Genomic DNA, 12,545 nt, shown 5'->3' with positions numbered 1-12,545 from the left:
TATTTCAGAAAACCCAAGTGGTGAATCTGACTAGATGATGCTGTGCCTCCTTCAGCACTCTCAAAAACTGCTTATGAACTCTCAAGACCATTCCTTAAAGTAAGGGAAAAAACCAATATCATTAAGAGTTGCAGAATATGACAGAGAACTGACAAATGTATTTCTTACATGTCATGAACTACTTAATGAAACCCCTGAAATTAGATTTGATCCTGTCATCTTCCTCATTGCACAGCACTGTGTGAAAGATCTTCTTTAATGCCTGCAATGTACAGACTGTAACAATGTAAATACCCACATTTCATCCATCCAATTCTCTCCTTAAAGTTAAAGCACACAAAACATTCACTGCTTCTTCCCATTCTGACAATTACTGCTATTTTTATCCTTTAGATTGGGACACAAATGAAAACTTGCCATTGCTGTAATTGCAATAGATGGACATGTTAAATCAGATGGATCAGTCACTTCTTCCACTGCCATTTACACCAGGTGCCATAGAAGTTCTCCCCTGTTTTAATTTAAATGGCTGCATACCACCAACACACAAAGCACACCCTTCTTTGTCCTCACAGAGACTAATGTCCTGAAACTATGGATCAAGAGTGGAAATCAGGAAATTAATCATACAGCATAGCTGATAAAAACAGTTGATTCAAATAATACAATATAATAGTTGTTTCAAAAGAAAAGAAAAATAAAAAAGAAGCTGAGTTTTAGTTAAAATGAACATCTCATTCTGTTGATTAATGCTTTGGGTCAGATCTTAACTGTGAAAAAAAACGTGCAGTTCAGGCCATGCTTCTTTTATTTAGTCCAGTAATTTGTTTTCTTTCCAATCCCCCAGACACCTTTTCCACAAGTGTTGCACACAGTGTGCACTGACCAGCTGGGCTCTAAGGGAGAACACTGTAAGGTGTAACAGCTCTGGGGCTTTCTGGCTTCATGTCACAGTTCCCAGGTTCTTTTAGGCCATCCAGAGCTCCCTTACACTGTTACTTCATCCTAATACCTGTGTCAGCAAAAAAACCAGCTGTCAGGCTGAATTTATTCAAAATTTGAGTTCCCTGATACAGAATCACAGCTGAGGTTGGAGAGCACCCAGGAGAGCACCCAGCCCAACCTGCTCAAAGCAGTGTCGGATAAAGCAGCTCAAGAGCAGCTTTCTGGGAATCTTCTCTGGGAAAGAAACTCCCTGTGCAATCTGCTCCAGGGTCTGCCCACCCAGCAGTAAATCAGGTGCTCACTGTACTCAAATACTCAACAAGAAAATAACAATGAAAAATGAAAGACAGGATTTTTTTCATCTTAAGGCAAGGCAAGACATTAAGATGTCTGTTCAGAAGCTGACCCATGGTGAGGTGTGCAAGCCAGGAGAAGAACATCTTACAGAATCACAGCACTTTCGTACAAGTTTCATTGGTCCTTTTCTGCTGGAAAAGAACCATCAGGGAACAGTTTTTGTAGCAGCTTCTATTAATGGAAACTTCAGTCTAATTTTTTTTTTTTTATTCCATGAAGTTAAAGGAGTGAGTAATTGACACAAAGTATTTTAATAAACATAAGTCCTGTAGAAACAAAACTGAAAGAACCTGACCCAAAAACAGGAAAGATATTAAAATTCAATAATGATCTCTGCCAGGATCACAGAGATTTTAACTTAGAAATGAGTATAGATTTGTGTAGCTAAAAACTACTTTATTAAGACTTATGTTACAATTTGTAAGCCTCTTGCAGTATTTCTACATATGCTTTAGGATTTGTAAATCTATTACAGGATTTGCAATTCAACTTTTCATCCTACAAAGCAAATGAGAGATGTACCTAAATCTTATCTTAAAGCACTGATTCCTAAATTAGGGCTTCACAGTTCACAATTACAGGTCCTTTGGGTAAATCAGAGGATAAACCCAGACTCTATAAACACAGATGTATTTTGTTTAAGATGAAATTGCCAGAAACTCAAAAAATAAAACGGAAGCTGTAACTTCTGGAAAACATTGTTGACCAGACTAGTGCTCCTGCCTAAGTCCTTTCAGCATAGCTCTTTACCAGGCTTTGGTGTGTTGTATTAAAAACCAAAAATTACACAAAAAGCATGAGTGATGCCCAGCAGTTATGACACCTACTTAAAATCCATGCATGTCTTCCTCATTTGTGTTCTGTTTTGGAATTTTTTTTTTTTTTTGAACTTATGTATTAGACAGCAGCCAAGCTGCTCTTTGATGCAAGACACTTCCTACAGTATCCTGATGCTCAGAAAGTAAAGCTTTCACTTCAAAATGAGAATACTAATATACAAAGGAGGTAAGAGCATCTAATGAAAAAAAAAAAAAAAAAAAAAAAAAGACAAAACCCAAAAATACTTCAATTAAATGACCCAGATAACATTTATACAACTCTCCTTACACAAGACACCTGATGTTAACTCAAGACATTTTCCACTCACGCTATCTTTGCAAAGCCTGTATTCCCTTTCAGGGGAACATTCCTCAAGAAAGTCCATACCAGGTGTATCTCATTTTTCAGTGGATTAGCAGCACATTCCACTGCTGGTCCAGAGAAATATTTTGCCCTTTACCAGCCAAACTCAAAGACATATCTATTGCAGCAGTTTTGGGAGGGAGCAGAGTAACCTAAAAGGGAATTAATTCTTAGTTTTACCTCACCTTTACATCTAATTTACTGCTACAGTAAGGACAATGGATTTTATACAATACAAAAATTACTACTGCCCACATTGTAACTGCAAAAGGCTTGGCAATGTGTGGTTCAGTTCTTCCAGAGTACGCTAAATACTGCTGAAAATCCCTTGCAGTCATGGATTAAACTAGGCTTGGCAGAAATCACTCAGTGAACTAGCTGAAAGACCACTGATGCTTGGGAATCAAGAAAAAAAATGCAACAAACCTAGGCATTTTAAAACATGAGTAAGCGAGCTGTACTAAATTTAGTCTCTTTTATGAGCATTATACCAGAAAGGAATAGACTGTCACCACGTGTCAGCTTTAGCTGACATCTGCTAGAAGAAAAAAAAATTCTCTGCAAGTTAGGCAGCACAAACTGCCTAATTTTTTCATTATATATTTTGTAAAGGGTGGTCCCTATAGCACAATATTTTAAATAAATATGCAAATCATTATATTATTATGCTAAAAGATCTATGACATCAATGAGGTTTTAAATAACCCAAGGGGCTTCACTCTTTTTTTTGTTTTATTAACTCAACAGACCCACCTGTCAGCTATGTAAAATTACTATATAAAAGTATTGGAAGTTACACACACTTTGTGCAAATGCTTTTCTTAACTGAAACCGAAACAGTTCTCAAAGTTTCACAGGTTTATCAAAATCATTTTCATTACCTGGTTCTGCACATGAAAGACATATCAGGAAAACAAAAGCCTCTACCAATGGTTTCTCACTCTGGCATTGCACCCATCACACAGCACATATTGATGGGCACTCTGCATTCAGGATAATCCTAGAGCACTGAAGAAACCAGTGTGGTGAGCTGTGACTGCCTCCTTGTCACACACTGGTATGAAATTCTCTGATATTGCACAGCTGACCCTTGGTGTTTTTTCCAGCACTCAGGGTGTTTTTTTCCAGCACTAGCCCCTTCCCAAAATGAATCTCCACGTGTGCACAGAGCAAACACCAGAACATTTTAAATTGTTTCTGCAGAGGAAAGAACACATTTGGATCAAACCTGATGCAGTCTCTTACAGCAAGGAGCCCTGTACTTTGTAAATTCATCTAAAGCCCCTTAAGTGTGAAGGCCTCCACACCTCCACTCATGCTGAGTGAATTTAGGCAATTGTCTACACTCACTCCTATCACCACTGGACATGATTCCTCAATTCTTCCCCATCCAAATGGATTTTCCAAGGCTACATTCTGCCATACCTAAGGAACCCTCACCACCCAAACTGCAGGAAAGGTAGGTTGTGATACTGAGCAGCTGAAAGGTTGAACAAAGAGCTTAAGAGAACACTAGCTAGAGGAAAATGTGAATTCATTCATCAGCCCTGCTGGCCTGGGAACCCTGAGTGATGAGGGAGCTCATGGATGCCACACTGAGATCATAAAGAGCTTAGAAAGTTCATGGTGATGGGAAGAGAAGCTGACTAATGGAATGGAGCATTTGACTTATAAAGAGAATTTGAGAGACACAGAATTGTTTACTCTTGAACAAAGAAGACTTGTGGGGAATCTCATCAAAGTGTGTAAATAATTGATGGGGATGTGGAAGACTGGAGCCAGTTTGTTCTTCAGAGGTGTTCAGGGAACGGAGGAGGGTCAACAGGCACAAACTGAAATACAGGAAATTCCCCTTAACAGAAAAAAAAAAAAAACAACCTATTTCATGGTAACAGTAATCAAGGACTCAATAAGGTTGTACATGTGCTTGGAGATGCTCAAAACCCAACTGGAAAACTACCCAGGAAACTTGCTGTAGGTGACTCTGCTTTGAGCATGTGCCTGGTCCTTCAACAATCTCCTCAGGTCCCTTGTCAAGCTCAAGTATCATGCAATTCTTTTCTCCTGCAACCCCTTTACTGCCACCAGGATCAGGGACATCCCAGGCACTCCATGATCCACCACACCCTGGAGCACACAGTCACTGAAATCAACCCCTTCCTCCTTCCCACCCACACCACCTCTTCCCAGTTCCCCTGGGCAGAGCAGTTTTCTGTCTCTGAAAGGAAAACATTGCAAGTCAAATTAAAAAAAAAAAAAAAAAAAATCCAAAACAAACCCCAACAAAACCAAAATGGTTTGGAAAATTGGCCAAACCCAAACTGCAGTGAATTACTTATGTCTTTCAGAGCTCTGCAGATGAATACTATAGAATATGATAGTACTCGTTTATGCAACAATGAAATATTTTCCACATCTCCATTTCAAGATGATTAGGTTTTCTTTTGGGGGAGTTCCTACCTGTCTGAAAGTAGGAAGAGGTGCTATTATCTTTTTTTTTTTTTTTTTGCAGCTGCTGGATATGGTAAAGTAGTGGGCTGGAACAGAGATCAAGTCATGTTAAAGATGGTTTGGTTTAGTCTGGCTTTCAGTATTCAAACAGCACTAGGAAAAAAATTCAGTTATAAAAGTAATTATATCTTTAATTGCTTAAACAATCAGCCAGCTGACTTTATGGTGCTCTTGCTGCTGTGCAGGTGTACTTGCAGGTTCTGGCTGCAGCATGTAAGAGTTACATTGTGGTATCCCAGCTTCAGCACAGGAGGGAGGATAAAACATCACGGTAATACAGACACTTACAAATGTATGAGAAAGATGGGCAAGCTTTATAAGGAAACACAATTCCATATATATATATATATATATATATGTGTGTGTGTGTATGTGTGTGTGTGTGTATAAATATATAGATATAAAATCTGCTTTATCTTCCTGTGAGGGGTGTATCTATTCTGGTTCTGACGTTTTTCCCTTTTGGACAGAATTAATGTTGAATCTGACCAGAGTCTGCACTATGAGTCGTGTTTCTGGCAATTACATCACCATTAATAATTATGTATAGATAATAACCTGCCAGAAATACCTGTCATTTTCTCTGATACATCATCTTAGTAGCACGCTTGAATAAAACAGAGTCTTCTTCAAAAACTTGCTTTGTACATACAAAATCAATTAGAAAAAGGCACAACTTACAGTGAGTTGGGTCCAAAATGTTCAAATTTTTCAAGCACATAACTCTTTTACCTCTTCCCTATATTTTATAAACTTTTACATAGAAAAATAAAAAAAAATTAATAAAAAATTAACATCTTTTCAAAATCTCCTTTCTGAGTACAAAAGTAAATTAACACTTAATAAAACACTAAATGCAGCTAAAATTCACAAAAATATTTTGCCACCCGGAATTTCTTTTAATTTAACTTAACCTTTCATTAAAAAATGAACAGCCAGTTTTAAAATAAAACTGTCTTAACAATCTTATTTGTAGGGAATCTTAAATTCTGGCAAGTATAATTTTTTTAGACTGTACAATATATTGCCTGCAATGAAAGGAAGGTGATAATTAGACTCAACTATTAGAAATACAGGAAAGATAGGCATAGCACACTGAGGTTGTTCTGTTACAATACTACAATCAGAGTTTTGGAGCCTACAAAGCCAAGGAAAAACACAATAATGCCAGAGAAGGGTGTCAAGTAGCAAAGTGGCCACAGAGCACGTGGTCCATAAAAAGGAGCCTCCCATCCCAAATTTGTGCAAAGAAAACTGATTCCAACCAGACTCTGCAGCAGCGGATTCCAAGACACCAGCTGGGTTCACTGCCATGCAGTGATGTTTGCTGTTTTGTGAGCACATAATAAATCAGCTCACTTGCACAAATTATGCTGGGCTGAAGTATGTCAGTAAAGCTATGGCAGGATTCATTGCAATCATGACTGCACAAAAGATTCAAATATTCTAAATTCACTTGTGAGTTGGGCAGCTTCAAAAGTCTAATCTGGACTCCATTTAAAATGTTATTTTTGCTGGATGAGAGGAAAAGCAGCTTCACTGGAAAACATTCTGTAGTGAGTCACAGCTGTTTAGTTGTAGTTTGAAACAGTCTGAAATGTCGAAAACATTGAGAAGTCCTCTGCAACTTATAAGGCATCAGGAAGAATTCAGTCATTATGTTTTCCACTGAGCTAATTTTGCAGCATAGGAAGTGCTGATTTGTTGTTTTCAAATAATCTGGTCTTCATCACTTGTACATTCCATTTCTCTTACAAATTCAAAATTTTTAATAACTTTCTGCTTGAAACTGAGGGAAGTTTTGACCATATGTTTCATGATGGCATTTGCAAAAGTCAAATAATAAAAACAGTGCTAGCAAGCTATTCCAGTATCATTGCCAGTGATTTCTCCTCTCTTCTTCTAATACTCTAATTAATAAAATCACAATGTTTTCAATTCAAATTTGCTTACAAGAAAAAAATATAGGCAGCTTAGTAGAAGATAAAGTGATATCTGATATGCAATGCAGAGGTCCAGACACTCAAACCTGTGAGCCTAAACTATCTCAATGTCCAACTAATTCTTTCAGTTTTAAATACATGCAAACCTAACTGAAAGCCAGACAGGAGGTAAAACTAAAAACTAAAACCCACAAATCCAAAAATCTCAGAGCATATAATTTGATACTTACATAGAAACTTACTTGCTTTATTATATCCTGAAAAATCTCAAGAGGCAGATCATGGATTTAGACACATCTTGAACCATTCCTGCTACAGATATTATTGAAAATCTTTAGAAATTATTACCTGCTGCATTCACAATTCAAAGGGCAGTATTTTCCAAAGATTTACCTCTCTATTGCATTAGCACTGATTTTTGTTCATACAGAAAATAACAGTATATCAGATGGAGCAGTGTAGTTGGTCTGATAAACTCTGTGTTTTTTATGGCAACTACTGAAATTATGTCATAAACCCAAAATAAAATGATCAAGAGTACATGTAAACAAATATACACACACCTAAACTGTAATATCGAACTTTAGCTTTTCTTTCTCCTCAGCTTCAATCTGTCTTCAAGGAAAATCAAAACACAGTGCACAGAAACTTGACTGTAGACAGTCATGTTACAACAAATTATCTTTGTATTTCATTTATCCAATGTTATTAGCAGAAAGCAAACACAAATTTTGAAGAAGAAAAGAAAAAAATATTCCCAGAATCATTTCCACAGCTGCAGAGGCAAGCATAGCAAATATATTATTGTGACTGTGTTTTGTTTTCAAAAAGAAGAGACAAACCAGGGCTAAGGACATCTTGTAAAAAGTCATGATGATTTATAACAAACCATCTTAGAACATATGTTGCATATGCATGGTTAAAACCATTACACAACGTTCTATTTTCCAGCTAACTTCTGCTCAGCTGCTGGCTTCAGAGGAGTAAAATATCATGAAGTAAAGGACAGAAAGGACAAACTCAGGTATTAGGCAGGGCACTCCTAAACCTACAGAATCACAGGGCTGACTGAAAAATAAACAGGCACACACTTCCATGGCAGCAAGCACCCACTTATCCACACTCCAAGCAGTGGCAGCAGTTCCCCGTGGTTGCTGTAGAAGAACTGGCTAAGCTTAATTCAAGAATGGCACATTTCTAAAGAGCTAAATGTCACGGGGTTTTTACAATGCATATTGGGTGTTTAAATTTTGTTGAACTGAGTGTGGTGGGTAAACCTTGGCCAGCTCCCAGACCCTACCCAGCCACGCTCTCATCATCCCTATTCCACAGGGTAAGAGCAAAGCAAGATGGAAAAGATCATTGATCAGGGTAAAGACAGAGAGATCACTTATCAATTACCACCATGGGCAAAACAGTGTCAACAACTGCCAGTTAAAATAGATTTGGACAGTGAGAAACAAACCCAAAAAGATTAGAACAGCACTGTCATCCTGCCCTTTTCCAGGCTCAGTTTCACTCCCCTGCCTGTCCAGCAACCTTGTCCCTTCTTAAATACACTTCCAGAGGCATCACTGACTTTGCTGCTGGCCTCAGCTGTGGCCTGCAGTGGATCAAATCCTTAACAATTCCTTGCCTTTCTTGTCCCTGCCTCTGAGATCAAATCCTATTAGCAATGTTTGAGGAATGCTCATGCCAATTCTTCTGTCTGAATCATGCTCACTATTCACAATTCTAAGGACACCACACATTTCCTGTGTCACTAATTTTTTCACCCAAATTCCTGTACTATGGCTCACATCACCATCTGTTAACCATAACCTGAACCATGCATTACTTCCAAACACACCCCTTTTTTCACTGTTATAACCTCTGCATAACAATTCTCTAAAACAACATTACACTTCAAACTCCAGCTGATACCATAAGATTGTATTTTACAGCTGTTATATTTCAGCATTTTAAAGCTCACAGTATTTTCTATGATGCCATCTGAACTCTTCATGAAATAATTTCTATTCCCCCTCTGCACAGATAGGGATTCTATTATGAGGCACCTTATCTCATGGGCAGGGTGCTTAGTGCTTATCACAGTGCCACTTTTCTATTTACATAGTAGGATTGACAAATAGATTCTATCCATATTTTTGTTTACTGAGCCATTTCCTGTATGGAAACAAATTTGATTTGAAACAGCTCTGAAGTCTAGTAATGGAGAAACCTAATATGTGTCTGTCATACGAAGGTGGGTGAAAGGAAGTGCAGCAGTCAAAAAGTCAAAATGGAAAAAGAAAACTAGATGGGGAAAGCACTCAAGTTTTAAACTATTCTTCTAAACTTTGTTTTCAAGACAATTTTTGCTACACAAGTCTCACATTTCCTCATCAAGCTTCTTAATCCTGTATGATTATTTCCTTGAGTTCCAACCCCTGGATCTAGTTCATTTCAAAAGCAGGAACACAGAAGAAAGATTTCTAAAAATGAAGGACACTAGTCTTTGGCAGTCAGAATCACAGAGAGAGAAATGATGCTCACAAAGGATCCTATGATTGTTTCAGGACTGATAGGACTTAGGACTGGAAGAGTCTTAAGAACAGAAGAATTAAATTACGAAACAGAGCTGCAGAAACTTTCACGTAAGTGCTATTCACTTCCACTTCTCATCATTACTTTTTCCCCTTTGTTAAACAGAGATCAATAAAATCATTCTGCTCATAGGTAGTTGGCATCTCAAACCCATCCTCAAGCTATTTCTATACATTCGAGATGATTCATATGCAGAACTGCAGCATTTAATCTTCATGAAACAGAAAATGTGAGCTGAAACCTCATGAGAACGCCAAAATTCTCTCTGAACTATTACATAAATCCCATTTTAAAATGTTGTCAACTTTGAGAAAAGATCTGTAAATTATACCATTTCCTAAAGACTTTTTTTCTTAGGAAAATACTGAAGCATTCCAGTACTCTGATGCTTTGTTTTCAGACTAAAAGAACAGAGTTTTTTAGAATGTACAATATATTGTAAACAAAGAAACAAAGGCAGCAGCACAAAAATCCAAGTTTCCTACCTTTTATTCACCAAGTACAAGACTAGCTTTGGATCACTCATCCTACCAGGAATTTCCCAGTAAAAGGGAGAATGCTAGTAGGAGCAGCATCGAGATTGTGATAGTAACAGTTCTTCTGGCAAAGTGTGAAGTGCAGATGGTGTCAAAGATATGCCAATAACTTAGGCAGGAGCTTCCAATAAAATCTCTTGTAGTGCTTATTACACTCTGTGAATCAAAGTGAAAGGGGCAGCCCGGGCTCTCTGGCTCTTTTATTCCACACTAGGCAGTTTAACTACTGTACATCCAAGGGCACCCCCAGGGAAAAGCCCGCACTCCAGATGTATTTGTGTCTGTCCCAGGCATGAGCTACCTCTAAGCAAGTCAATTCACAGTCCCCAGAGAAGCAAAATCATCATCAGAAGCACAGGAATTACTTCCATCTGATCTACCTTCCAGTGACAAAACCATAAACAAAAGGGTTTTCTCAAATATTCCTTTGAGCTCTTTCCAGCTCATCACAGCATTCAATAATCAAAATATAAATGATCTTAAGCATGATAACCTGCTCCTGCCTATGAATGTTGCAGAGATTTAAAACCACAGACAAGACACACTAAGGCTTCTACCAGAAACCATCAATGCACTTGTAACACCATTGTCCATATAATTAAGCTTCTCTTTCCTAAACTGGAGATTGGAATGCACACTGCAGACGAGATCATTTACTGACAGAAAACTAACACATAAGGTTTAAACACTGAAGTGGCATCTTTATGTTGGTGTATCTGTTTTAATTAGCTTTACTTTTCATGTAGGGTAAATAAAACATTAAAGAGTCAGCCAGACAGAGACACCACAAACTGTTTTTCAAATAGCTCCATGAAATGAGCAAGAATAAAGCTTGAAGAGTGTTATATTTACCTCTGTAGCTCCCAGGGCACTTTTAAGAACACTGGGTCAGGTACACTGAGACACTGAGAAAATGTGCAATTTCTTTCCCACTGAGCTGTCAAGGCATTCATGCTGTGAATAGCTAACACCCTTCTTTGACAACCAGGCAAATATTTCTATTTTCTGCCATTCTAGGCATGACGTATCTCCACGTTGCCTCAGTTGATTTAGTGCCAATTCAAGTCAAACTTTAGATGTCTGAGCCAGTAACTGGACAAAATATTCTTGATGAAGCCTTGTCACAAACTCATAGACTGCTGCTTAATACATTTCCAAATAGTTAGATAGTAAAAAGGGCTGTAAAGCTGAAAAAGCTGCAGAGAAGCAGAACACACCTTCACTGAACTGCCAGAATGGAGATTTAAGCAGCACATACAAGTCAAATACGCTGCTGCTTCTATTTATTGTTAACATTGCTTCAAAAATACCCCAAGTAAAATTATAGAAGATGATGTTGTTCTGTGAAATCAATTTCCTATTTCCCATCTTTCATAAATACATGTATTTAGAGAAGCATTATTAATAACCAAGTCTATCTGGGCACAGCTAAATGAACACATCCTATTCAAGTGATAGTAGCATATAAACATTATTTTCTCTTAATACTTTAAAAATATAAATATCTAATGACATTTCACTTGCACCTACTGACCAAAAGTTTTAATTTCTGATACTATGAAAGAGGAAGACAGAATGATGAGAATAATTCTTTCAGTGGGGACAGATCTTGTGGAAAATGCTCCACAGGATCAGTACTTCACAGTCTTGGCTTTTGTTCATGGGGTAAGAATAAGCAGGTAACAATAATGGTTCAGTGTGTGAATACTCAAATACAAAGCACAATAAAGTATTGAGAGTGCAGACTTTGTGCCAAGAATTTAAAGCACTTTTGAGACTGGATTCCATCCTCTAAGCCGTGCTGCATTACACAGTGTTTCCTTACTCAGAGCCTCTCTTTCCAGCAAGATTTAGTTGAGTGTTTTAACTCCCATACTTACAATCTACAGAGAATTAAAATGCACATTAAGTGTCTAAGCCCTGACCAGTACTTACCAATACTGGCATAACCAGGCGTGGATGGATCTCCCCCGCTGTTCAAGGAGACCACAAAAGCTTTATCAGCAAGGTCTGCAGTCTTTGGCAAGTCACAAGGATCAGTGTAAACAAGAACACCACCAAACCCTGCACCTTCCAGCAGAGAAAGCTGAGGGAACAAAGCAACACAGGTGACCATTAACAACAGCAGTGTCAGAACACATCATTAGTTTTTAATTACTGCTGAGACAGAGGCTTTCCCATGCACCACGTTCTCACCACAGACTGCTCTGTACCAAGCTGCACTGCCACTTGTAGCTCCTTAACAGGTTTACCTGTGATATAAACACCACCCTGAAAATGCCTCAGTTTGGAAAATAATATCACTAAAACATCTTGAGTTGACCTTCCCTATTTTTCACGTTGCTATCTGTAAGATGTTCTTGCTTGGTTTACCTCTTCAAGGACACAGCACATACTGAATGTTTGCCTACACTGCATCAGGATTTCTGGACACAGTTACTCTTCAGTTAAGAGAGAAAACAGGAGTTTACAGAACATTTAAAAA

At 38.0% G+C, this 12,545-nt stretch overlaps 1 protein-coding gene across 1 annotated transcript in view; it reads right to left on the bottom strand.

Annotated features, from left to right (window-relative positions):
* Positions 1-12,545, bottom strand: part of NAALADL2 (N-acetylated alpha-linked acidic dipeptidase like 2) — a 416,276-nt gene that overhangs the window by 126,922 nt on the left and 276,809 nt on the right. The window contains exon 7 of the mRNA XM_053986839.1: positions 11,996-12,146. Within this exon, the coding sequence (XP_053842814.1) occupies positions 11,996-12,146 (151 nt within the window). The remainder of the gene's footprint in view (positions 1-11,995; positions 12,147-12,545) is intronic.

Source organism: Vidua macroura, chromosome 10 (assembly GCF_024509145.1).
Source record: "Vidua macroura isolate BioBank_ID:100142 chromosome 10, ASM2450914v1, whole genome shotgun sequence".
NCBI classification, from domain to species: Eukaryota; Metazoa; Chordata; class Aves; order Passeriformes; family Viduidae; genus Vidua; species Vidua macroura.
Note: the sequence above shows the minus strand (reverse complement) of the source record. Positions and strands in the feature narration are given on the sequence as shown.